General features: G+C 42.8%; 5 protein-coding genes across 7 annotated transcripts; 1 reads left to right on the forward strand and 4 right to left on the reverse strand.

Moving 5' to 3' along the window:
• mfap5 (microfibril associated protein 5) lies at positions 1–3,396 on the forward strand. Of its 2 annotated transcripts, XM_039806513.1 has the most exons (8): positions 49–107; positions 306–336; positions 1,105–1,180; positions 1,292–1,324; positions 1,451–1,477; positions 1,612–1,699; positions 2,453–2,526; positions 3,008–3,396. In XM_039806513.1, exons 3-8 carry the CDS (start codon positions 1,138–1,140, stop codon positions 3,118–3,120), a joined length of 378 nt encoding a protein of 125 aa, XP_039662447.1. In that variant the 5' UTR covers positions 49–107; positions 306–336; positions 1,105–1,137; the 3' UTR covers positions 3,121–3,396. The 2 variants fall into 2 exon arrangements, with proteins under 2 accessions (XP_039662446.1, XP_039662447.1); XM_039806512.1 differs by lacking the exon at positions 306–336 and having other exon boundaries at positions 1–107.
• A 45-nt stretch (positions 3,397–3,441) lies between these two features.
• Positions 3,442–10,061, reverse strand: LOC120562670 (adaptin ear-binding coat-associated protein 1-like). The gene is made up of 7 exons (XM_039806511.1): positions 9,888–10,061; positions 8,783–8,883; positions 8,279–8,383; positions 7,974–8,055; positions 7,742–7,850; positions 7,373–7,520; positions 3,442–5,132 (listed from the first exon to the last, which is right to left on the reverse strand). The coding sequence occupies exons 1-7, from the start codon at positions 9,986–9,988 to the stop codon at positions 5,020–5,022; spliced, it is 759 nt and encodes a 252-aa protein (XP_039662445.1). The 5' UTR covers positions 9,989–10,061; the 3' UTR covers positions 3,442–5,019.
• Positions 10,062–10,703: 642 nt separating this feature from the next.
• Positions 10,704–12,612, reverse strand: aicda (activation-induced cytidine deaminase). Its single transcript, XM_039806801.1, has 5 exons — positions 12,576–12,612; positions 11,695–11,860; positions 11,317–11,599; positions 11,030–11,145; positions 10,704–10,904 (listed from the first exon to the last, which is right to left on the reverse strand). Exons 1-5 carry the CDS (start codon positions 12,593–12,595, stop codon positions 10,854–10,856), a joined length of 636 nt encoding a protein of 211 aa, XP_039662735.1. The 5' UTR covers positions 12,596–12,612; the 3' UTR covers positions 10,704–10,853.
• A 3,282-nt stretch (positions 12,613–15,894) lies between these two features.
• Positions 15,895–17,931, reverse strand: nat14 (N-acetyltransferase 14 (GCN5-related, putative)). 2 transcript variants are annotated; one of them, XM_039804673.1, is made up of 4 exons: positions 17,759–17,931; positions 17,181–17,336; positions 16,766–16,909; positions 15,895–16,667 (listed from the first exon to the last, which is right to left on the reverse strand). In XM_039804673.1, the coding sequence occupies exons 2-4, from the start codon at positions 17,259–17,261 to the stop codon at positions 16,218–16,220; spliced, it is 675 nt and encodes a 224-aa protein (XP_039660607.1). In that variant the 5' UTR covers positions 17,262–17,336; positions 17,759–17,931; the 3' UTR covers positions 15,895–16,217. The 2 variants fall into 2 exon arrangements, with proteins under 2 accessions (XP_039660607.1, XP_039660606.1); XM_039804672.1 differs by having other exon boundaries at positions 16,766–17,071; positions 17,759–17,930.
• A 231-nt stretch (positions 17,932–18,162) lies between these two features.
• znf628 (zinc finger protein 628) lies at positions 18,163–26,030 on the reverse strand. The gene is made up of 9 exons (XM_039806725.1): positions 25,882–26,030; positions 24,870–25,444; positions 24,475–24,547; positions 23,439–24,371; positions 22,353–22,523; positions 21,864–22,197; positions 21,234–21,388; positions 20,610–20,852; positions 18,163–20,472 (listed from the first exon to the last, which is right to left on the reverse strand). Exons 2-9 carry the CDS (start codon positions 25,253–25,255, stop codon positions 18,472–18,474), a joined length of 4,296 nt encoding a protein of 1,431 aa, XP_039662659.1. The 5' UTR covers positions 25,256–25,444; positions 25,882–26,030; the 3' UTR covers positions 18,163–18,471.
• Positions 26,031–26,754: the final 724 nt, after the last annotated feature.

Here is a 26,754-nt window from a genome sequence, read left to right on the forward strand (position 1 = left end):
AGGAGGAGGAGAAGGAGGAGGGAGGAGGAGAGGGAAGGAGGAGAAAGAAGAAAAGACAAAAGATTCATAAAACTAAACTAAAGCAGTTGTGGACGACAGCAAAAGTTGTAAGTACGAGTTAATTATGCTTCTTTTTCACCCGATTTTAACTCATATTATAGCAAATACACAGAGGAGCATCTGCACATGCAGGATCTCTCACATCCTAAGATATTAATGGTAGGATATTTCCTATTCATAGGATGTAAACATGAACTGTAAGAGTGAAAGCTCGGCTGATTTACGTCACAATTTATATTTTACAGTAATGCGATGTGTGGTTGTATGCAGAGTTCAGTAAGTACAAGCAGTGAAAAACATGCCACTCTCACAAACTGATCAACAGAGGCATGCACCAAGTTAAACCAGGACAATCTAGAGTTTTCAAATCAGTAATTGCAAATGTGTGACTCTGGGATTATTGGAGCAGAAAAATGCAAAACTGTCAATGATCAGGGGGCTTTGTGATGATTGTACAGTGGGAAAACAGTAACATGTTCTATGAAAAGAAAGCTGGAAAAGAATGTGCGACTGTACCAGAGGAGGGGCGGAGGGGCTCTCAAATTGGGCACAAAAAAACACATTCTTTTGAGAGAACTCACGTCTTGGACTCCAAAGTTACACTGACACATCACGAGAGGAATGATGCAGGGCGGGAGAGGGAAGGAGAAAGAGTGAGGGCCAGACGGAAAACTAATTTTAAGAGGTAGAAACTTTATAAAGTGTCATTTAAAACTTGTTCTTACAGTTGCTCCTCTGCTACTTTATCTGGCTGTTTACAAGCAGTCCAAAGTCTACATAAAAATCAACAACTGTACAGATTATTCCAATGCAAAATGACATCAGGCACTCCTCTATAACGATGACAACTTATCCAAAACACAGCACTACTCTGTGATTTTAGCTGGAGCAAAACCTTAGGGAAAACATTACAGTGACCTGGGAGCATTTATATGCAAGGAGATTAAAGGAAACATAAACAGCAACAAAACTCTTGAGTGCGGATATTGAACAGTTCCACTCTGTGAAATCATCCTGACTCTTTTCCTCTTCGGTTTCCTCCAGCTCGTAAAACTCACCCTCTTACAAGTTTAAGGAATGGGCAGCCTTCCAGTGGTCCTGCTCCTCTGCAGTTTCCACGGTAACGCTGCCAAACAGAACACACAAATCATCATGTTTAATTACGGTTGAGTCGCTGTGTGTTTGTTTTTATGCTGCGAAACACTCCCCTCATGTGGTTTCTGTTCCACAGCGTTCACAGCTGTTGCCCGAGCCCAGCAGCCCGGTAATGCTCTTCTCCTCATAAGCCTTTTTAGTTATGTTGCATGACATCTGTCAGTCTGAGTCATTGCGATGGGTCGCTGCTAAGATGTGTTCCCAACCTGATCGTGTTTTCTCTCCTTGTTTCTAGAGAACACTGACACCACCTTGCCAGCCAGTGAGTGACAGCAGATTGGAGATGACCTCTGGCCTGCCTCTCAGGAGGCCCCGTGAACTGAAAGTTTCCTGCGCTTCATCTTGTCTGTGTGATTGTTACATTTTAAATATGTCTCGTCTCTTCTGTCTCTGCAGACTGTAGGGAGGAGATGTATCCTTGCACCAGGATGTACTCGGTTCACCGGCCCATCAAGAGATGTATTGGTGCTCTTTGTCTCTACAGGTGGTTTGCAATCTTTCTACCAAACACCAGTTCTAATTTAGCAATTGGGAATTAGTACTTGGTCCCTTCACTAAAGTGAAAGTAGTGACATCACAATATAAAACTACTCCATGACAAGTAAAAGGCCTGCCTTCATAATTTCATTTTCATCAAGTACCTGCTATAACATTGAATATTCATGCCTAAATAAGCAACAATCAAATATTAATTTCAGAAAAAACACATAGTTTTAATTTATCATTAGGACTGTGCAGGAGTGGTTTGATCAAATAAATAAACCAAATCTGCACATTATAAGAAGCTGATTGAATAAATAATTTCAGGACCTTTTAGTCAAAGCATATTAGCATTATCAGCAAAATGTACTTAAAGTATCAGTGCTCGTTATGCAGCAGAATAGCCCCTGTCCGTGTTTTGATTGGTTGTTACATGTTAGATGCTATTATTGGATTAATATCACTGACGCATAAATTGGGAAGCAGCTTTTTAATGTTGTAGTTGGTCCAGGTGGAGCAAACATTTTAAAAATGTAATCCAAACAATAACTACAGACATCAGATAAATGTAGTGGAGTAAAAGTATAAAGTTGCAGTACCTCAAAATTGTACTCCAGACAGTACTTGAGTAAATCTACTGTAAGTAACAATCCACCCCTAGTAACTGTAGTTGCACCTTGTCACACCAGGTCAAACTATCACTTGAGCTCTTTTACAATACTCAAAATGTTAATGTTGTCTCCTACTTCTGACGCAGCCTTCCTCGTGTCTACGTGATCAACAATGAGATCTGCATGAGGACGGTGTGCCAACAGGATGAGTATCTGAAAGGTGAGATGCTCGCGACTGGAATGCTCTGCAAAAGATTCTCAAACCGGAAAAACTAATTTCCATTTCATCTTTCAAAACCATTATATCATCCTTGTTCACGAACATATGCAGTTGCTTCTCTACATGATCATTTTTCCAGCTAAATATTTGAATGGTTTCTCCCTCTCTTACTCACCCATGTACCTGTGCACTTCTCTCGTTATAACTGTTGTCTGTGTAGTATTTCAAATTGTATTTTATGTAATTTCTAAACTGTATATATTTCTAATGTATTTATTTTCTAGCCCTCCTTCCCTCTCCCTATAAGTGGCTTTGTCCATTGTCTGGCCACCATTGTAAATAAGAACCTGTTCCTAATAACTTGCCTGTAAAAATAAAGGTGAAAAAAAGAAAATGCTCTACATGTAAAATAAGAATGATGTTGGATATACAGTACGTGATCATGCATTTACAGAAATGATCCGTCTTTTGCACATTACAGCCGAACTGTGCAGAGAGCTGTCCGGGTGGCCCAGGCGTGTTGAGAGGTCATCTAATAGGAAACGCTGTCGCAATCGCCGTAGCAACCCCAAAACCTGGGCAAACGAGGCCTGATGGGGCCCAGGATGGCGATGTGACCACCTCTGAGGATGGAGCCTCAAACCAGGGACATCGTCAAATAAAAACAGCCCATAACACCATAAATCAACCACTTGACACCTGTGGGTGTTTTTTTTTCTCTTTCACACGTACACACAAGTGTGCAGAGTCATATCTATGTTTATGTATTAGTCTTTTGAGTGTGAAATATTGAAGCTCATTTCATGTGTTTTTTGACACAGATCATGTCTTCCGTGGTTTACGATCCATTAAAGGTACTGTAGTAATGGGCCTATAGCAGCACTGAGTCATTTCATTGTACAAAGAAAGACCCACTCTATGTATATCTTTATGTTTTTCTTTGCATATACATTTCCATATTCATATACAGTTTGAATAACAAGTAACATTTGGGAGAGATGCATATAATTTAAACAGTAAACAAACACTGACAGACATTGTTTAGGGCTTTACACTCACACAGTCTCTGTGTTCCAATCAAAATCTATCGTCACACCACTTGTCAGCTGTCACAACACACGTGCATGTGATACCAGTGCAACATAAGCCATCTCTCTGTACATGACAATATCACAACAAAACACTGCATCAAACACAGACTAGCTTGGTCCCACGTTGCATTTGCCTGCATCAGAATACCATTAACATTACATCTTAACATAGAATTGAAGTTCACAGTTAAAACCCAGTTTGTACAGTACAACATGCTGTGTGATTGAGGTCTGCGACCTGACCACCTTCTCAAAAAAAAAAGAATTAAGCAGATGAATGTCTCCCCAGACTGACTGAACAGTGCAGAAACACAGACCTATTCATTGAGGAGAGAGGTCGTGACCTAAATGACTCACCAGTCGCAGCTTTAACAGCTGGGCTGAGTAGAGATGACATAACATGGACTAAATCATTTCTGTTTCCCCCTTGAGGCAAAGATAAAAGCACTTGATGCCTCTCTTTCTTTCGCTAACACCCATACCGCATCAAACATTCCTAATTCCCTGTCTCTTTGTACTGCTTTACAGTTAAAACAATGCACACAGTGCCAAGGACCCATCCCCCGTGAAATATGTGTTCAACAGCTGCAGCTCAATTTGAAATGTCCTCTCAAATTGATGCCGCAGAGCCACTAGAGAGCACAACTAGTCTGTAAATCAGCTTCTTTCAAGTAAAAATCATTTTGTGGTAAACTTCACCTTAACGTAAGTCGAATATTTGAACAATCCCTGTGTTAAATGCAGACTTTATGCATTACTAACTACATAGACAGAGTAGACTGCCAGTCAGTGCATATAGTCAGTCCCACTGCTGGGGACTTGAGAGATCAAATAAGCTACAGTACATACAGATGACAACACCAATGACAAGAATTACAAACTACCGACAATATATACATTTAAAATAAATATTCTCTGTACAGAAATTCATTCATTATATTTAATTTGATTTCATCAATCAGATGTTTCTGATTATGTCTCCCTTGCTCATATTTCTATTGTGTATACTCTACGATAGAAATCAGCAAATAAAACATTAAGACGAGGACAAAAAAGGGAAAAAGCTGAATTCAAACGGGAAAATGGAAACTATAGAGCTAGATTGGATATACAGAAGGAGAGAGTGAAGAGGATCCCCAAGTATGATGGGGGGCGGGCATAGCGTGATGGCCTATAGTTGTAAATCTTTCTAATTAAGACTGGATTATGAGGTCAGGGTGTATCTCTGGCTAAGAGCAAAAGCCATGAGGGACTGAACTAAATTAAAACAAACTAGCACAGGGGGTTACCCTGCTTGGCAGGGAGAGATACGGGACCCCATAACGGGGGGAAACAAAAGTAGCAAAATGTGCTGCATTGTATACAGAGAGATAAGTGGGAGACAAACAAAATGTATCCCTCCTCACTTCGTGGATACGGAGTCAAAGTCTCCCCACAGGTCCGAGCTGGCTGTGCTGGTGGGGTCGGAGGGAGCTGCTGAGTTGGAGTTACTGGTGTCCAGATCTAGCAAAAAACCTGGTGGTTACACAAAAAAATAAAAAATACTGAAACATAATGCAACTCTGAAAAAGTAACAAAAACAGATTTCTGATGTGACGGTTTGTCTCTTATCAGTCTAAGAATTCAGCAACATTAGGCAGGATTACAAGAAATGTAAAATCTTTATCTTACAAGTAATTTTACCCGCTATGATGTCTGAAAATTATAGTTTGCTAAAGGGTAAGTTCACCCAAATAAATAAACATACAGTACTTCCCCGCTCACCCTAGTGGTATCTAGCCATGCAGATCTAGTAATATTGAGGGCTTGAGATATCGACCTCTAAAACGTCTTCCATTACCCAAACACAATGGAAGTGAATGGGGCTTCATTTGTGCTGCTTTAACCATTGAAAACTCAAAAGCAATGAGTCGTTCAACAAACTCCCATTTACTCTGGGTAATCCACACACTTTATTATTAACAGTTTTCTTGGGGGCTATTTCTTTGGTAGAGAGGAGTTTCAATGAAAACTGTTCAACGAGAGGTCTGTGGATTATCCTGAGAAATTTGGGACATCATTTTGTGGAAAGACAAATTACGTTTCTCAATGCTTTGAGCACCACAACCAAACTTCCATACACCTTCATTGTATTCAAATGACTGCAGACAAGCATCACCAAACTTCAGCACATGAAACCGAAACTGCGTGCATGACTAAACACCACTTGGAGTGCATTGAAAACAATTTCAGTTTAGTGATATAAACTAGTGTGATTTTCAGTTTAAAAGCGTCTTTGCTGCAGAGGGCCAGAGAGGAGAGGGGCAACAATATTTGTTTTAAAGGAAAATTCCAGTATTTTACAACTGGAGTCTATCGGTCATAGTTTTGGTTACTATTCCTACAGGTCAGCATAACACTGCACTCACCACTTTCACTGTAAAGACTGTTGAAACAAGTGCTCCACTGGAAACAGCCCCCAATGGGGCAAAGGAAATACAAGCTTTCAACAACTAAAAACTTTCCTCTGCTTTATACTGACTATTAACATGAACTCTCAATCTGTATGACTTCTGAGGTCACACTATGTCCCACTGTGAATGAAACAGCTGCACCGATCTAGAACAACCTGCAGGTTGAACACGGATGTAAAGATGCAATGCAATGGATTATCGGGGTAATAATGTTAAAGGTTTAACCTTCCTTTAGACTTCCAAAAAGTAGATTTTCACAATTAAGTTAAAAGGACAATTCCGGCGCAAAATGAACCTAGGGGTTAATAACACATGGGTACCAAGTCGACCGTTCTCTGGGATATGTTTTCATGCTGATCGAATGTGACCAGTTTTAGCGCAAACTGCTAATTAGCTTATAACGCTAGTCGTCGGGGCATGCGAAAGTAAAAAGGAATCGCTATTTCCATACCACTAACAAGGCTCAAAATAGCACCACACTTCCACGGTAGCATAATGATGGTCCCTACATGTAAACCGAAGCATTGAGAATGTTGTAAATGTACAAACAGTTTATTAAAAACATAGTTTATAAAGACAGTACCGTTCGGTATACAGGCGGGCACCATCTTGGGAAAACAGTCATGACCAGTCGAACGACGAACACTGTGCTTGAGTTATGTTACTGGTTACTGGTTACACTGAGCCTTGTTAGTGGTATAAAAATAGCTATTTCTTTATACTTTCGCATGCCCCGACGACTAGCTTTATAAGCTAATTAGCGGTTTGCGCTAAAACTGGTCACATTCGATCAGCATGAAAACATATCCCAGCGAACGGTCGATGCGGGAACCCATGTGTTATTAACCTCTAGGTTCATTTTGCGCCGGAATTGTCCTTTAAGATTGAGTTAAGCTTGGGCTGAGCTATCTCTACAGTAACAGAGGTGAGGACAATGCTATGCTTGCTGACAGATATGTTGACCAAAAGAACAACCATCGGTCTCCAAATTTTGTTTTCTCATGATCATGAGAAATCATTTTTGAGATTTCAACAGAACACAATGAATGACAAAACATGAAGTCCACTGTTTGTAATCTTGACATGTATATGTATACATATGGTGTGATCCTGACATAACAAGCTTTCAAATTACTTTCTTGTGATTATGGAATAATTATTATGGGATATATAGGATAACAGAGCTTCTTATGTAGAGATCATGATGTATTTATTTCCAGATGATGAGAAAACAAAACGCAAGACAGACTGTAGGTGCATGACATCGCCGGCTTTCTGTACTGTACTGTTACAATTACCCACCGGTGTCAGTTCCTCCTGCAGATGGTTGTGTGTTATGATTGGTAGATCTGGACGAAGGAGGTGGGGCTAACTTGCCCCCAGGAGGAGGTGGAAGAAGCCCAAAGCCACCTGAACTCTGCGGGCGGGACCTGTCCTTCTTTTTTGATTGCTGGAAAAGGTATAATTAGGAGAACCCAAAACTCAGTGAGTGTGTGGGTTTATAAAAGTTCCCAGATTGTTTAACAAGACCACAGAGAAAACATACTAAAAGAGATTAAAAAAAGTTAAAATAGTAGTATACATTTGGTGGTTCAATCGTCAAACCGAGAGCAATTTAGCTCTTCCACTAACCAACCTTATAAACATTAAGTTGAATGAAAATAAGGTTACCCCAATATTGAGAGTAATGGTCTGTCCTTCTTTGAAGCCTAGGTCCAGTTTAGGGGTGGTGTCGGGAGCCTGCTCCTGCTTCTTAAATTCATCTTCCTGCTTCACCCACCTGGAGAAAACGAGGAGAGACAGAAAAGTCAAAAGTATTACGAGATAGTTAAATAAACCAGAATAAATAAGTTCACTTCTTAGTTAGTTATTATTCGTGACACACTATGAAGCAGCTGCATACTTGAAGTGGTCTTGAAGTGCAACATTGAAGTCAAAGGAATCGCCTCTGTCTCCGAACCCAATGCCTATGAACGCACTTCGGCCTATGAGAGGAATGAACACAACAAACAAGGGTTAGGGTTTAGTAAGAGATTTGCGAGGTAGTGCACACAAAAGCACACTAAACCTGGCAGATTCTTACAATAATCTGTACACTACAATTAAACAGTTTCACATCTCTGCTCTGGATCATCCTCTTCAAACATGTTCTAAATTATGAGCACATTTACAAAATATGTATAGCTTAGCAACAAACAGTTTACCCACCGTTGTCATCCTGGATGCGGAGCACAAAGTAACGGCTTGAGTCACTAACTGTTTCCACTGTGATGCCAGGGTACTCGACCACTGGTGCTTGGGCAAACAGCTCCCCTGTAGAACAAAATAAATATCTTCGTTATCTATTTGGCAAAATGGTCCAGTGGAAATTTGGATCATGAAGAGAAACTAAGAAATCCTCAGATTTATAATAGGGCAAGAAAGTAAACAGTTGGCTTATGCTGGGCAAGATGGATCCAACTTCTAGTATTCAGATCATATAAAAAAATGGGGCAATATAAAGTATAAGCCGAGGACAACAACCATGCCAACACCTGAAATGCACAGACAGAGTGCACAGTTTGCTTCAAAATAAACTGCATGCTTGGACGTGGGCTGGGTCACCTTGGAATAGATGAGTAACAGAGAGGGGGATGGCGAACACAGTGAAATGATTTACAACAGCGACAGTGCCAGTAAACAATGGCACTGTTCTGTCTGCTTCTCTCTCACCAGAGATTTTGTCTTCCAATTTCACGTAGGCCACTTTGCCCCGGGCCGTCACACGCATGCGTCCTGTCCAATCGGGAGCATCCAGCTTCCAATCAGCAGCCCTGAGACACAAACACACACACACAGGCAGTCAAGGAGATGTAGTGTGATGTAGGTAAATTGGTGACAGCGGTTCATTGAGACTGATGTTGACACGGATGGGGAGAAAAGGCAAGAAAAACAGGAGATTTGTGTTTTGGGTGCACGTGTCTGTTGTTATGATTCGTCCAAAACTCAGACACACTGTAGCTCTATTTTGGGCTATTTTCTATGTGAACAGACCGTGACTAAGGCATCAGACCTACGGCTGAAATATTACATCATCAGCCTTACTCATTGTACATACGGTCACTGGTTAACCAATCATGTGTCTCATGGGACTCAGGCCTATGCTACTGTTTGGTTGGTGTGATGTCTACTCAGATGCAGCTGGAGCACCAGCCAATGAAAAAGGGCGTAAACAATTCAATGTCAACCTTTTCAACAACACAACAGCCCTCCTGCATGATAACTCAGAAACAGATAAAGGTATCTGTCAGGACAACACTGTCTTTCAGTTTGATTACCCATGGCCATGTTTAACCTTTGTTCATCAAACAGCATCAACCCTGCTGAAGTGTCCTTGAGCAAGGCTTTTTACAGCTCCAGGGATGCTGCTCTGTTATACTTTACTACCTAAATGTCAGACAAGCAAAAGAAGAGTCTCTAAAGCTAAATAAAATGTCATTACCGAGAAAGTTGTCCTATAAAAATCACTTTAAAGCAGTGTAAGCATTATTTATCCTGATGTGCCATTGGACGACAGCATATTAACTGACAGGAATGTGACCCATCCATCCCAGTCCCTGTTTAGAGGGCTAACGCAGTGCAGGTATAACCGTTGATATTTCCCATGATGACCTTGTAAATGATACAATAACAACCAGCACAAAAACCGCCGTTACTTGAGCGTGCGTGATTAGGGGATGAGCTCGGTAGGTAGGTCGCCGAGGCAACGACTCCTAACGGCTGCAGCTCGCGGATGCTGGGTCAGAAATCTTGCCGTCAGGCCGCTGCTCCCCCTCACCTGATAGCCCGGTTGGAAGCTCTCGGTGGGATTCGGTAAACGTTGACTTCAGGTTTGACACAGAGGACCGCCTCGTACTCGGACTGACCGTCAGTCGCCATCTTGACTTTTACTCAGTCGGTGCACGCCGCCGTTGGTGGTGACGGTGAGTGGCGTGTCCGACCGTGCGGCGTTAAAGCTGCGTGACCGTAATAGACGGTGTATTCGCGCACAAACTGGCGACCCAGCTTCACTGCTACTGTTTCAGTGATGCTCTTAAAGGGACATTCCACCAATTATACACACAAAGATATTTTACTCAACATGGAAAGTACGAAAGTACTTCTGAGCCTGCATCAACTAAAAGAAAATATCTTAAGTGACATCACATGAGTAGGTTTTGGCTTACATTTGGATTACAAACTGGGGCATGCCATGGAGTTTGAAAGAAATGAGCATTTACCACACAAAAAGTGTTGACTTGTATTAGGAGCTAACATTTAGGATATCTCTGCCTCTGCTGCTTCAATTTGAACCATTTACGTTTTTGCTATATGTCACTCCCATAACTTTATGAAAGTGCAATAATTTGTCACTATAGTTGCTTGTTTAAATCTGCAATGCAAATTAGTTTTGAAACTAAAATCCAATGCTCTACAGTTATTACTACTAGCAGTTAGCTGGATACACCAGTTAGCGGAAGTTCTATAATCATTTTTGAAAAACTAACGTTAGCTTGGCTAACATGAGTTAACATCAACAACACAAGACATAATTATTGCATTGTTTTATTTCACATGACCATATTGCTACAGAAACAGCAAGCAGCAGCTACCTAATGTTGCAAGCCTTGCCACAACTTTTCTCAGTTTTTCTCATTCTCAGTAAAAGCAGTTGTAGTGATGGACCAACACCAACATGTCTTTTTCTATACAGACTTAATGATAGACTTAATGGTAACACCAGATCACAGGTCACAGGTATTTTTCACAGTCCAAGAAGCTTGAAGGCATCTCTTAAATCTTCTGTTTCAAAAGGCTGAGAAAGAAAGAAAGGGAGGAAGGAAGAAAACATATAATTATTATAATTTTTAAACAAATCTTGATTGGTTCGACTTAAGACTGTAGATTGAAGAAAGACATGCAGTATAGTAAATCTTCTACCTGGAGGATGCGGTTGAGTTTTCTGGAAAGGCGAACAGAGTTTGAGTGCAGCTCTTCCCAGGCCTTGAAGTTGCTTTGCTTACGATCCACAAAGGTCTGCCAGCAATAAAAGAAGTCTGAAGAGAGAGAGGAAAAACATATCATTGTTCACATCCAGAAAGCGACCATGATAAGGAAAACATTGTCTTTTTAAGTGGAATGTGGCTTGTTTGATCTTCCATTAGTTTCTTGCTCTAGAATCATATACACATCGCCTCTACCACATATACACCAATGTATGCCTCCACCTTTGTAACTCATGACTGTGATCTGCACGCCAGCTTTTTTCAGCATTCTTAGGCCGTCTCTTTCAGGGCTGTTCTCCGTGTCACAGAAGTAAAGGCGAGAGACGAAAATCCTTAGGCGAAGGTTGGGCGTCTGGCTGAGGAACTGGGACAGTCTGATGGAGCAGTTGGCACAAGGAGACCAGGAGCAGAACCAGGTGATGGAGTAACTGAGCCTCCTCTCTCCAGTACCGCTGCATCCCCACAAACCAGGGCACAAGGCTCCAATGTAGCGCAGGAACAGCAGCTATGGAGAATGAAAAGAAATAACAGGGATAAAATCATCCTATACTTTTAATTGTTATTTTCTGCCTTTCCCCCATCTTGACCCACATAACTTACCTCTACATGGCAGCCATTGCGATTGCGGAGGTGTCCAAAGTCAAAGGATAAGGAGTCTGGCCCCACTCGCCTCTTCACTACAAAGCAGAGATATGTCTCATGGCGACCCCTTGCCCAGCGCATGTTCTTGTAATGGTAGATGAACTTTTTTCGGGGCAAAAGCACACTGAGACACAGGGATAAATGGTGTCCTTTTTATTAGGTAATGACATGTGGGCGCAGTACATCCTACCTAAAGAATATTTAAAACGTTCTTTTTGAAATAATAGATCCACTTAAAAAAAAAAAAAATTGCAATCTGAATTTATCAGTCAACATTTAATCAGTAATAATGCTGTTCTCAAGAGCGTTGCTGTTCTGTAAACAGAATGCGTTGGCAACAGAACCTCAGTAGTATTCTGTAATTACGCCAGGAAAGTATATGAGAACAATTCTGTAAAGACACTCATTAAATTACCATTTGAACTTATTATTAGTCAGATAGCTCACACATGAATTCAAATTTGATACCTATAGTAATTAGCACAATAAACTCATGTAAAACCTGTGGTTAACCAAATGTGAGTAATTGATAGTCAGAAGACGACTAACATTCACTGCTTTTTCTCACTCTCAGTTTCACTACTTTTAGCGAAACCAGGACATTAAAGGCCTTCATCATTCATTAATACTGAAACCTCAATTGATGATGCTCAAAGGTGGTATAGTGTCATAATTATTTAAACAGAATTTCACTAAAGAATATTTTTATACTAGTATCAAAGTATCATCACTTGTAAAAACCCTTTTTTCATTTAACAGTATGCATGTGTAATCTGTATAAATATGTGTCATATAGAAAGACATACATCATATAAATAGAATGTATGAATTTTGCTCACCTGTCTAGCTTTGTAATCATTTCGAAAGACGCGCTTTGCTGTCTTACTCGGCGGGTACAATAAATGGAGGTAAATGACAAAGAGTGAAAGTGTGTGTGTGTGTGTGTGTGTGTGTGTGTGTGTGTGTGTGTGTGTGTGTGTGTGTGTGTGTGTGTGTTTGTGTGTTGGGGGGTTAAAGGGAGGGAACTGAGAACATATACCTCTAAACATAAACATCCTGCAGACAACAGAGGCAGCTTCTGGTTGGACAGAAAGATTTTTCAAAGTAAATTCAGGGGGCGTGATACAAAAGAGATGGATGGATTGTATTTTCTTGCTGCAAAACAATGAAAGCTATAAATAAATTACTCATCTTCTAAATTCTTTTAAGGGCATCACATTTCCTGTGTTTTAAACATTTTAACGTTAGTTCACATGGTGATTGAAGTGAAACCAATCTTTTGGTTACAAGGCAATAAAGGAATTTTATTGGTGGAAGTAGATTACACAACAAAGATTTAACTAAATCTGAGTGAACACACATGAGAGGAGGAGTGTTTGACGTGATTTGTAACCTTTGGAGTTTTTTTTACAGACGTCAGTAAACTTAGCCGATTGACTGGAACTTTCATAACACGTAAGACTCATCCAGTCTCTGGCCCTTCCGCTTTAGTTTTCCCAGATCATTAAGTAAAAGCTTCCAGGTACCTTCTCACCTTGATCCACAGTGGGATCGACCAATCCTGCTATTCAGCCTTTCCACTTAACTTGTTCCCCCACATCCTCTGGGCACCAAAATTTGGTGGAGCCATAGGTGTTCCCAGACCTTGCAGGCCCCTGACACCTACTTCATCCTCTGATCTGGGATTTCCCAAACTGTGTCAGACTGGGAGCAGAACTGTAATCGACCTCCCTCACCCTACGTGTGTGCTAGAACGGCCGGCCAGCTGACCGACCACATTGTGTGAATAAATCTCACCCATAAGCCTTTGAACCATCAGATGCTGTCATCCGTCCTTGCCAAATCAGGATGTGTATTATTTTGCTCTCGTCTTTTCTTTGCTCTGTCTGTTTTAGCTCTGGCCCAGTCTGCTCACTCAGTGGCACTGCATGCAGGCATCCTACTTTCCCATGACTCCCCTCACCCTCTCATGCACTCTGTGGTTTGGGGAATTCACCGTTTCCCAGGGTGGCTGTTTTTGGAGCTCATTTGTGAGTGTGTATGTGCGCATGTGTGTGTGTGTGTGTGTGTGTGTTGTGTGTTAGCCATCTGTATGAGCATGTCATTAACACAGTCTATATGTTATACATCATCTGGAACTAATTTATCTAATTAATCCTATGATTGTGTGGTGCCCCAAAATTCTGAGTGATTCACGTGTGTGTGTGTGTGTGTGTGTGTGTGTGTGTGTGTGTGTGTGTGCGCGTGTGTGTGTGTGTCTGCATGATCTGAGCAACCTCACATCATATTGCATTAGCCTTACGGTGCACTAAGCCTGCACATTTGATCTGGTGTGCATGTGTCTTTTCTCGATTTTAAGAGGCTGATCAAATGCCAAACTCTATGTAACCACTTCCCACCCAGCTCTCTGGGTTTGACCACAGTTGACCAAGGTCATCTCACAGTCACACATGAATGCTCACGTGCACTACCACTGCTCTGATGTGTGTGTGTGTGTGTGTGTTTGTGTGTGGTGGAGTAGTACAGTATGGCCAGACACGGCTGTGCATTTAAGCCATAGTCAGGGGCAAAAACTGGGTGTAGGAAATGCCAAGTCATACTTTCCAAAACCCACCCGCCCACACACTGCACACGCGCACACAAACACTCACACACAGCCATACCGTGCAGACGCACATGACCACAGTCACAAACAGACTTTCTTTCCAGTGTGTGAACTCACATCTGTTTCCTGACAACAATAATAGCTACAGATCAGGCGGGTAGAGGCCCAACAGGTGTCTGCTCTTTGACAGTCATGAAGAAACGACCTGATGATGACCAATAAGTGGCACAAGTAAAAATACAGCTTTCACAAACTGAAAATGACCTTACCACACACTAACTCATGCATGTAACAACACTTATGTTACTGGGTGTCTCAGCTTTTTCATCAAAGTTAATTAAAGGACAGTGATTTCCCACTACAGTTTGCATGATTGAGTTTGCAATAAAGTATAGGCCTTTATTTGTCTTCACATCAGGTGAGATATGGCTCCTTCCCACACACATTAACATTGTACAAACATCCTGTGGTGTTTATCTGTGGCACATTGATGCTATACTGACTTTGCTTGAGGTTAGAAGGAGCTAGATGCGCAATGCGAGCGTGTGAGCTGCTAACCATATTAAGGTTAGCCTCAGACTGGGGCTGTGTGCATTTCCCCACTTAGTCACATAAACTGCCAGTCACCTGTAAACCACACACATTCTTGAGTCAGAATACCTATGCATATACTGTATTTAATGTGCTGTTTAAATCTGCAATGCAAATTAGTTTTGAAACTAAAATCCAAGTATTTCTTTCAGATTTTGATTAAATCTTTGTAATAAATACAATATTTTAGGGCTGCAACTAAGAGTTTCTGTTATTATTAATTAATCTATGTTTGCAATTCATATTTAATGTAATATACTGATGTTACCACAGCCCAAAGTGAAGCCTTAAAATTGCTTATTGGGCGCCCGGATGGCTCAGTTGGTGGAGCGGGCGCCCATATATAGAGGTTTACTCCTCAACACAGCGCTCCCGAGTTCGACTCCGACCTGCGGCCCTTTGCTGCATGTCATTCCCCCATCTCTCTCCCCTTTCATGTCTTCTGCTGTCCTATCAAAATAAAGGCTGAAAATGCCCCAAAAAAAATCTTAAATCTTAAGTTTGAGGTTTAAAAAAGGCATACAAATCCTTACATTTAAGAGCTTGTAACCAGAACACGTTTTTTATTTTAACTTGACAATTTATATAAAAAATAATAATAATAATGAATAATGTTTGAAACTGTATTGATTTGTTTCCTGTCAAAGTTTCAGCATTAAAGAATGCAACAAAGAAAACCTAAATGAAAGAAGAAAAAAACTGAAGACAAAGGAGGGAGCACTGTATTTGCAGACTCATGTACCCACATACTGTACGTCAGGGTGAGCAACGGCAGCAAAGGCGCGTGGAGAAGGATGAAAGCAGATAAATTCTGCAGATTCACATAAACCACACACACTTCCTATACAGTAACTGTACATCCTCCTACACATCTGCATGGTTTCACACACAAAAACGTGTGCAATCATACACATAATTTTCTTTATGGACATCTTTTAAGAAAAGAACCACACAAACACATATTTAGTAAAACACATATTTTACATAAATATTTTATTAAATTAGAAATAATGATAGAACAGCATTACTGTGGCTTCATTGTGTCATATTTGAATGATTAAATAATAAACATCCATTTGTTTTATAAGAATGGAGAGATACTTAATACAGAACAGCAACACATACACTAAATAAATAAATAACACAAATACTGAATAAATTATGAACTCAAACTAATCAATAACACCTTTTGCAGGGATCTATAGTTTGCACTGATTTTATGGCTTCTTTACCTTTAGCCATTACAATGCCACTTTTTCCCCTCCAAGAGTCCATCACCACTCAATCACAGGTCTTTGTAAAACACTTTAGTGAGGGGGTATCCCAGAAAGCCTCTCTCTGGAGTCTCCAGCTTCCTCTCCTCCTTGTCATCTTCTTCCTCATCAGTCCCCTCCTCAAACTGCCGATAGCCCAGCTTCCTGAAGAAGGCCTCCCCCAGCTTGGAGGGGTAAGGGACGTGTGCATACACTCTGTGTGTGCCACCCTCACTCTCTCTCTGCTCCAGACTCTGGACGAGCAGCCGGCCCAGACCCTCCCTGCGGTACCAGCAGCCCGTCACCAACCTGCAGATCCTCCGGATATTCGCTCGCTTCTCGCTTTCCCTGAAGATGCACCCGAGGATATCACCATCGCAGTCTGCCACCCACACCTGCCCTGCTTCCTGCTCCCTCTCTGGGGTGACATTCTCTGTTGACAAATCTTTGTCCTTGTCTTTGGGTGCGATTCTGCGCCTTGGCTGAGTAAAAGAAATAAGATTATTTGGCTGCAACATTTCCTCACTAAGAGAAACCCCCCCCCCCCAAAAAAAAACGTCAGGCTAACCAGTAGACTAACCTTTTTAGTCACTGATGTTTTCCCACTGATCCTACAGTAGGGATTCTGCAGTGTCTCATCCTCTGTCCCTCTGTAGCTGCTACCCACGTAGTCCCAGTAGGGGCGGCTGCTGCCCAGAACCCCTGTGGACCGCGGTATGGTGATCTTGAGAAAGATAATTAGCAGGAAGACAGGAATAGCAAGGGCCAGGATAAAGGAATGGACAAGACAGCGCAGGATTGAGGAGAAAACAGCCAGGATGAAGAGGCAGAGTGGACGTGTGAGGATGTGGAGGATGAGACGGTTTTCTGTGCCCTCGCAGCCCTCCTGGTGACATGCAAGTCAAAAGAAATCAGCCTCACAAGGACAAGAGTAAATTCCCATTATGATGAATGTAGCCGGTCTAAAAACTCCTGTCTAATTATATTGTACAAACCTTGACGAGGGCTTTGACCATCTCTATGTCGTCCTCCTTCATCCTCCTCATCACCACCTGATCCAGCTCCAGCCTCACCATGTTTAGGCTTTATGCTCCAACAGCAGGATTGCTGCAACACTGTTTCTACACACATCCACAGTGTGCACAGGGACCCTACAAAAACAGGGGAGTCATTTATTTTGGTTGTTAAAAAGAAAAGTGACACTGAAATGCAACGATGTTTGATACTCAATCATGCAAATAACTGATACTTCTGTAGACCTTATTGTGTTATCTATACTATGACACACATGCTGTAGTTGAAATGGGTCAGATATTTCCAATATTCATGTTATGCAATGCACTAGACTTCGTCGACAGTAAGCTAGTAAAACCACGCTGGCTCTAAACAACATAGACAGACAGAGACAGATGGGGGATTATGGAGGATTTGTAGCATGCATGTGTCGTCATCATTCTGTACTTGAATATAACGCACGCTACAGGCGAAAAGACCTTGTTCAAATCCTTATATGGTTATTACGAAGTGCTCATTTAGAGCCCCTGCTTCTGCTCTAAATCCCGGTTTTGCTTACCTTCTCCGCGACGCTGCTCAAATTAAACTGAAAATGGGTAAACACTCCGCATGTTTAAGATTAAAGCAGAAACGGACCAGAGAATAGACCAGAGACATTTCTTACGGAAAGGAGCTATTCTGAACACAAACGTACTCTGTTCTATGTCCCGTTGCACGTTTTCAATGTGTTCATCTACGTCATTTCCGTAAGCATGAGCCGCACTCATGGCCGCACTGCGCAAAGGCTACGTGAATGGCAAACGCAACGTAACAACGTAAACAGCGCTCCAATTAATGAACGACCTTTGAATATTTAATGTGTTTTAAAGGACAAACTCAAACTACAAGAAAGAAACAAAAAAAGGCAAACGATAAAAGATATTGACAGATTTATTAATAATGAACTATTTACTATTAACATTGTGAAGAAAGTGTGCCATGTACATTTATTCACAAAAAGTCATAATTACTTAAACAAACTGCAAATGACAGTATCATTTAAACTAATATAATCAGGAATATTCCAAGGTCCATGTACAGCCTATTTGAATGTATAACATTTCTAGTATGTGGCACCATGGGATGACAGCACAGTACTCATCTAACTGCATGTTCTCCCTCAGCTCCAGGAGAACACAAACTAAAGTGCTAACACACTGAGCCCACACACCCACACCCACACACTCTCTTTCTTCTTCTCAAACATGCACACTTTCAGTTAGAGAACTGCATCTATTTAGAGTTAAGTATAGGTCCATTTCTTATTGTGTCCTCAGATGATGTCGGAACCTCTACATTGGCTGCAGAGCTGTGTTCCTTTACAGACTTTTCATTTGCCTCAGCTGTTACACACTCATATTTCACCTCACTACTTTGTGAGATCTCTCCATCCCCTCCTCTCTCCATTCTTCCTTCTCTTAAGCTACTGGTGCTGACCTCAATTATGACAATTTCCTCTCCATTTCCCAGCTGAAATATGCCTTCCATGGCTCCTCCGTCCTCGTCCACCCTCCCACTTGCGGCATTGCAACCTGCCCCTTCTTCTCCCATCATTCCCCCTTGACCTTCTATCAGGGCTATCATCTGCATACCCTCCTCCGTTTCCTGCTCTATCTTGGTCTCACCCCCAAGTTCAAACACAACCTCCTGCCCATCAAGTGGCACCAAACTTTGGGTAGGTGTGCAGGAAAGATGCAAGCTGGTTTCTTGCCCTTGGCTGAAGGTAGCACTGGACGGACCACTGTCCTGTGCCTCAGTGTGAAAATGGAGGACATAAGACTCTCCCTGGCTGCCTTCCTCGCCTGTCTGTCTCTCCCCCTGTTTTTCTCCACCCCATTCATGCAGAAGTGACATCATCCCTCCCTTATCTCCCCCATTTGCTCCTTCACCTTGCCCATCTGTCTTGAACTGCAACACAAGTGATTTTCCCTCTCCACCTATTCCTCCATCCACTGTCTCTCCTGATGCATCCCCTTCAAACTGTAACACATATGACTGCCCACCTTCCTCAATATTCATCCCGTCCTTTGCCCGTCCTTCATTATCAAAACATAAAACAAACTGTTTCCCTGCCATGGCATCCCCTGTCCTTACTTGCCCCACTGTTGTATGATTAGAAACTGATGCTGTGGCTACTGTGGTGCCTGATGTAACCATGGTAACAGTTGATGGGGGTCCTGAGGTGTCCACTGAGGGGGCTACAGTGGTAGAAGATGAAAGAATTGGGACAGCAGTGTAAGATGTTGACAGGGGACAGTGAGACACTGTGGATACAGATGATAGTAAGGACTTTGTAGCAGCAGAAATAGTCTGTGAGACGTTGGTCACATTACAGTTTGACAGTGACAGAGCTCCACCTGCAGTATGAGTGACAGGAGCTGCTGCAGATTTCTGAAGAGTAGCTTTTGGTTTACGTCCCCGTCTGCCCCGAGCAGTCCGTGTGCTTTTCCCTAATATGGGCTTGGTCAGTAGGGAGTTGGCTGAGAGAGTGTGTGTTGGCGTGGCAGCAGAAATGTTTGTATTGTTGATATTGTTGGTGATTATGAACCTGGTCTGCTGTTGTTGCTGTGATGTCGGAAAGTGGGAAATCCGAGTCTGTGTTTGGTTTAGGACGGGCTGGAGCGCTTGGATAGTCTGAAGCACGGGGAGAGCCTGAGGCTCCGGAGCTGGATGAGGGTTGTTTGCCGTTGGGACGAGAATCAAGCTGGACTGGCTGCCATTGTTGGAGGGGCACTGTAGAAGGAAGAAGTTTTGGGGCTGGGACGGAGGTGGTGGTGGGGGTGGAGGAGGAGGTGGAGGGGCTGGTGGATGGGATGACAGAGGAATGAGCTGCAGTCCGCTGGCTGTCTGAATCATAAAGTAGTTCTGAGAGGTGTTGGGGGGAATATTAAGAGCTGGCTGGGACACAATCAGGCTGCCATGGTTTCCTGAGGTTTCCAGAGTGATGGGGTTGAGCAGAGTCGTGGTGGTTGTTACTCCCCCAACACTAGCTTTCACAGCCACTCCATCTCTACCTCCACCACCAGGGCAGGGCAGGGGAACACCACTGCCATGGGTGCGGATGTGCCTCTGCAAATAGGAGTGCATGACAAACTCCTTTGAGCAGTACGGGCACTTGAAGTCCTTGCTTGAGGAGTGTGTCCGAAGGTGGAGCTGGAGGTTGGAGGAGTGTGTAAAGCTTTTATTGCAGTGTGTGCACTGAAAGGGTCTCTCACCAGAATGGGTGCGTTCATGCTGCTCACAGAGAAATAACAAAAGAAGAGGGAAGACAAATTAATAAAAAAAAGATCAGATTAAACAGATCTATTCCATACTAAAAACGCTAATAATCTACATGAGTTCATAGCTGAATCTGTCCCAGCTGTACTGACCTGTTTGAGGTTTGAGGTTTGGGAGAAAGACTTTGAGCAGATGGAGCAGGTATGAGGTCGCAGTCCAGAGTGCATCTGACTGTGTCTACGCAGGCAGCTGGTGTTCTTGAAGGACTTGCCACACTCCTTACACACATATGGCCTCTCGCCTGTGTGCTGCCGCAAGTGGTACTGATAGTGAGAGCTCCATTTGAAAGTGAGAGGGCAGTGAGGGCACTGGAATGCCCGAACACCTGTGTGTACCTGGGTAAAGTGAAAGTTTTAAAAAAAATTACACTTTTTGGTGTTTTAAGTTGTTTTTGTTATATGATCTACCACCACATCGTATTTACAATACAAAAAAAACTAAGTATCTGCTGGACAATACAGTTTTCAAGTGTAGTACGTAAAACTTAAAGAATGCAATGAAACCCATTGTTGCCATTTCATTATATTTTCCAATAAAACCTAAATGCAACCTAAGAGAAGGCAACCAGGAAATGTGTGAACGTTGCAATCAGTTACAACTGTTACAACTAAAAACACACTGAAATTATACGGTGACATCAAATTTAGCTCTCAAATGATGAATCTCTAATTGGGAAACTTAACTTGTGTGTACATTTCTTGCCACAGAAGTCTTACCCTCTGATGAATTGAAAGCAGAGATGACCTCTTGAAGCTCTTTCCACACTCGGTGCAGCGGTAGGGCCTTTCCCCCGTGTGATCCCTCATGTGATACTTTAGCCCTGATGAACCTTTGAAGGCTTTTCCGCACTCTGAACAGCGGTATGGCCTCTCTGTATCAGTGTGTGAAACAGTGTCACGATTGTGAAAATTAAAACTTATTGCCACCTTGTGGTTGCGCCTCCGCCAACCAATCAAGTTGCAGTTTCCATCTATGTCTGTCCAGACTCATAATATATGTAGTGAAGACTTTGAAGCAAACAACATATGACATACATATAAAATGACAAAATGACACATAATACAGTAAAAACTGAATTAATGTTGATTGTCTAGCCCCATTGTAGTAATTATCAAAGAAAAGAACAACCTCTTAAGCGTTAAGTTATTTTGAGAGGAAAGGAAGTTCCCTGGTTTCTATAAATGTATTAAACAACCAATTTGATATTGGAAACAGCATGGCTAGCTTTGCAGTAAGAGAATTACCAGAACACATGAGCAGATTGCTTGGCTCATACTTCCTATTTTTTAGTCAGATCTCCATTGTCTCTATGTTTTGTGTCTGCTCTGCTATGAAAATGCCTTTACCTCCAGCAGGAGTGCTCTTGATGGCTCCTGTCTTTTTGGGGGCTTTGGTCGGTTTGGCCGGTTGTTCCTCTTGCTCCTCACCGACGGTAATGATGTTGACATGGATCTCCCTCTGCCCTTCCTGCTGCTTATCAGCATGGCTGGGAGAGGAGGGAAGGGGGAGAGACAGGGAAAGGGAAGGAGGGCACACTATCTCAGCCTCTGCCTCAGCCAGGAGACGTTGCTCAGGCGTGTGGGAGTGCTGGTGGGTGAGGAGGGAGGAGAGAAGGGGAAAGGAGCGGTCACAGGCGGAGCAGCTGAACTGGGAGCGGGACTGTGATGACAGAGAGTGCATCTGGACAAAGAAAAAGGGGAACACGGGAGGCAAATATTACTCTACGATAGATCAATCAAAATGCAATATATTAATCTCATTGTTCAATATACAGTGCAGTGCGGCAATTTGTATACCAGTGTTAGTAGAAGAGCAATTATAACAGTCATTCTCACCAGTGATACATGTCTATTGAGGCCTCCACTGGTCTTAAAGGTCTTACTGCAGTAGCCACATGACAGCCCTGCCCATGTGGTTCTGGCCTCTGGCTGAACGATCTCAGAGCTCTGAGTCACTTCGGTGAAGCTCTGCAGCAGGTCAAACTGGGCCTGGGTGGTGCCCACATTCTGAGGACAAACCAAAGGAAGTTATACACATAAATAATACATATCTTCAGATCAAACTCACTTCATAGAGTAGGTATGTATTTTTTTTTTTTTTTTTACATCAATTAAAATTAAATTCTGTAGACAAATTAGTGTTTGTCTTCACTTTCAAGAGTACGGTCATTCTGTCACTCAGTGGGTAGAGCAGGCGCACATATACTTGGAGGTTTATGCCTCGACGCAGAGGTCCAGGGTTCGAATCCGACCTGGGACGATTTCCTGCATGTCCTCCCCCCTTTCTCACCTAGCTGTCTTATCAAATAAAGACGGAAAAGCCCCCCAAAAAATGTATCTTTAAAAGTACAGTCATTCTATTCCATACCATGTTACAAACAGGTGATATACTGTACCTCATACAACTTAATCTAATAATCAGACTGAATTACCATTTTGTTTCACTTCATTTATTTAGCCTGGTGTGTTTATGATAACTGATGTCTTGTTTTTTCTAAACCAATCAGCAGCGAGTGACGTATCGTTCACGCTAACGTAATTTTCAGTTGACGCAGAAGCTGCAGTAGCCAGGAGCAGTTCCCTTTGTCGCATTGATCAAAGAAATTAGCTGATCTGTAAATCAAAGTTACTCTCATCTATGGTTGTCACCATTTTTCTGTCTGAATTTTTGAAGATGAAGATGAAGTTTCCATTTCTAATCCCACCTGCTGACCTCTAATTCAAGTCAACTGTATCTCTAATCAAGGGAGACAGTTGTCAATGGGCACAACACCAGACATATTTGAATTGCTGAACAAATCTGAGATGTGGGTGGCGATTCAGAGGTCTGGAACCAGGCTACATACAACGCTCCATGACCTGATTCCCTATGTAGATAATTCAATTCACTTTCTGTTATGGAAGTTTAATCCAATCACTTACTGTATTGCTGCCATCTGCTCCCTCCGTCAGACCAAGAAGCACCTCTGTCGTATGTCCATTTTCAGCCACTGTGGTAGTCTCCACCACCTCCTCAAAATCAGCCAGGAGTTGTCCAGCTCCGACTAGCCCATCCGCCACCTCCATCCCTGCCCCAGACCCCACCTCTCCACAGGCCCCATGTCCATCTGGAGCCATGTGGGTGGACTGGTGCTCCTCTAGATCTGTTCGTGTGCCAAAGGTGTGGCTGCAGCTGCCACAGCTGTACAGCAGCACACTGGCCCCGGTGTCTGTGCTCAGGTGTACCTCTGTCCCGATGGCCCTAGATGCACATACGCCTTCCCTAGAGGAGGTGAGGGTGAGCTGGGGGAGAAGATTTGGATTCTGCCCGGATGAGGTGGTTGACAGGAACACTTCTTCCATACCCAACCCCACTCCATCAGTTCCCTCCTGGCTCACAAATCCCACCATGTCAGTCAACATGGACGATGTCACTTCCTCTGTCCCAACCACCACCTCCACTACCTCACGTCCCTTCCTTGCATCCTCTCCCCTCTTTGCCTCCCTCCCTCCTGCACTGAGGTGCGAGTTCTTGTGCAGGGCCAGGTTTGATGAATGTGTGAAGCTTCGTCCACACTCACCACAGATGTAGGGCCTCTCACCTGTATGTATCCTCATGTGCTGCCTCAGGTTGGTAGACTGAGTGAAGGATTTGTTACACACTGTGCAGGTATAAGGCTTGAGACCAAGGTGAACATTTTTGTGTCGTCGCAGACTGCTTGAGTTCTTGAAGGCCTTGGGGCAAGTGTCACAGGGGTATGGACACTCTCCAGTATGCTGGCGCAGGTGATATTGGTAATGAGAGCTCCATTTAAAGGTCAAAGAGCAATAGGGGCACACGAAGGTACGCACTCCAGTGTGGACACTCTGGTGGACCTGGAGATGGACGGAGATACAGATGTGAAATTTCTTGCTCATTTGTAAGACCTTTTTTCCCTAAAAGAATCAGTTTAGAAAATGACTTTGTTTGACATCTCACCTGGAGCAGAGAGGAGCGTTTGAAGGCTTTGCCACACTCCTGACATTTGTAAGGCTTCTCCCCTGAGTGAGACCTGCAAAGAAAACGTAACTATTCAGGAAGATAGCACACTTATACAGTATATATGCCATCACAGGTGTGACACATAATCAATATAGAAATACATTGAAACACTTTCTCTTGTGATATGTTGTACACACTGGTGCCATAGCTGTGTTATTATTAAAAAGGTATGGATTATGGAACACACTACTTTGAGTTTCCTGAAACCTGAATTTGGACACTTCTGCCTCCCTCTCCTATTCACTTCAATACATAAAGTAATATTAACAGCTTCAGGACTCTGTACCGGGTTACATTTATAAGGGTGGTAAAGGGAATGTAATTATGGGTACCGTTGGTGGTAGAGCAGAGCAGAGGAGCCCTTGAAGGCCTTGGGGCAGAGGTTGCAGCGGTATGGTCTCTCATTGTTGTGGCTCCGCTGGTGGTGGGTAAGCCTGGACGACCACCTGAAGCTCTTCCCGCAGTCCATACACTGGAAGGGATGGTCCGACTGCTCGACCTGCTGGGGTGGGCCCGGCACGGACGATGTCACCATGTCAAGAACCACCTCTTCCCCACGCTGTACTACTCCCTTGTCTCCCTCCACCAGCTCCCCTTTGTCCCCATCGTCCTCACAATCCTCTCCCGAACCAAGAAGGGATGGGAAATGAGAGAGGGAGGCGGTGGACTGAGGTGGTAAGAGTTCTGCTTGGACCACTAAGGCCACTGAGTTAGCCATTACCAGAGCAAGCTGGTAGCAGATGAGGGGGTTCCTTGGCAGCAGGCGTGGATCAGTTTTGGTGCAGTATCATGGTTTTTCTGTTACCTTTCCTTCGTTCATGTTTTCTTCTGTGCCTTTTATAAACTCTTTCCCTGTCAGCCACTGGAAACACCAGCTGTCATCCCAAGTAGACAGCTCAGGACAGGTCTGAGAAATGGAATTAAATACAGTATTATAACTTGGTAACTCCTGGTGAGAATGTCCCCTTTAAATTTCACCCCCTGACTCCCTCCCTCCATCCTGTATGAAGCTAGTCCCGCCGCCCCCTCCCTGCTGTCTTTCCTCTGGCAGTCAGTCCCCGCAGTGCGGTGCTTACCATATCTATGGGTGCTTATTAGCAATACACACAGAGGCTACAGCGAGGTTACACATGAAGCTACTTTATAAGTGTATCCAAATATAACCGATCAGCTGTGCAAGCCGACAGACAACACGCACAGAAAATATCAGTTTTCACAGTATCAACAAAAACAGCTAACGTTACTGGCCTTCATTTAAAGCTAATCTCGCCCCGTCAATGCGGAATAGCGTCGGTTAACTGCTCGATAAGGATGTGCATACATTCAGGCGGAAGCAGTACTCACCGAGCATCTTTAACTCATCTTAAAGCTATATTGTTGATATTATGAAAAGGAACTGGGTACCGCAGTGCTAATCCACACAACCTTAACAATAAACACAGCGCAAACTAACAGCAGTTCTCCACCCGATGCCGCCTTCTAAGAACAGCGACGGCGATTGGCTGTTTGCTACAATAGATGTACTACTGCCATTGGCTAAGAGCTTCAACAGACAGATTGACGTTTTTAAACCTTGCTTAAAATATTTCTGATTTCCAAATTTGACTTGAAGCACTTATCAGTCATGTATCTACACTTCAATATCTTAAAAATAATTTATAAAGCGTTTTCACAATCAATATGTATCCTTTATTTTCTGACTCTTGTGCACAGACTTCTGGGTAACGTAGTTCTGTGTGTGTGTGTGTGTGTGTGTGTGTGTGTGTGTGTGTGTGTGTGTGTGTGTGTGTGTGTGTGCGTGTGTGTGTGTGTGTGTGTGTGTGCGTGTGTGTGTGTGTGTGTCTCAAGGTGTGTCTGCCCTAACCTCTTTATATACAGTCTATGGCCGTAGCTCCCATCTGTCCCAGTTTACATTGCATGTGAACTAAAGGTAATAAATATATACTAAAATCCATTGTGCACATTCTTTAGTATTTATTTCACCAAGGCACATATTTCACATTGAGGCCAATCAGTGTGTGGAAGAGGCATCTTGATGTTACAACAATAATTTAAACATGATGGTATAATAAAAGTAAATAAGAATAAAAACTGTATAAAAGTACAAAAAGATTGGAGACTTGCTCCACCGCAGCACAAAATAAATAGTTCCAACAAGTTACTTAAATAAATAGTCAATACTGTAACAAATACTAAATTAGGAATGAACAAAAAATA

The sequence above is a fragment of the Perca fluviatilis genome, chromosome 7 (assembly GCF_010015445.1).
Source record: "Perca fluviatilis chromosome 7, GENO_Pfluv_1.0, whole genome shotgun sequence".
Classification (NCBI taxonomy): domain Eukaryota; kingdom Metazoa; phylum Chordata; class Actinopteri; order Perciformes; family Percidae; genus Perca; species Perca fluviatilis.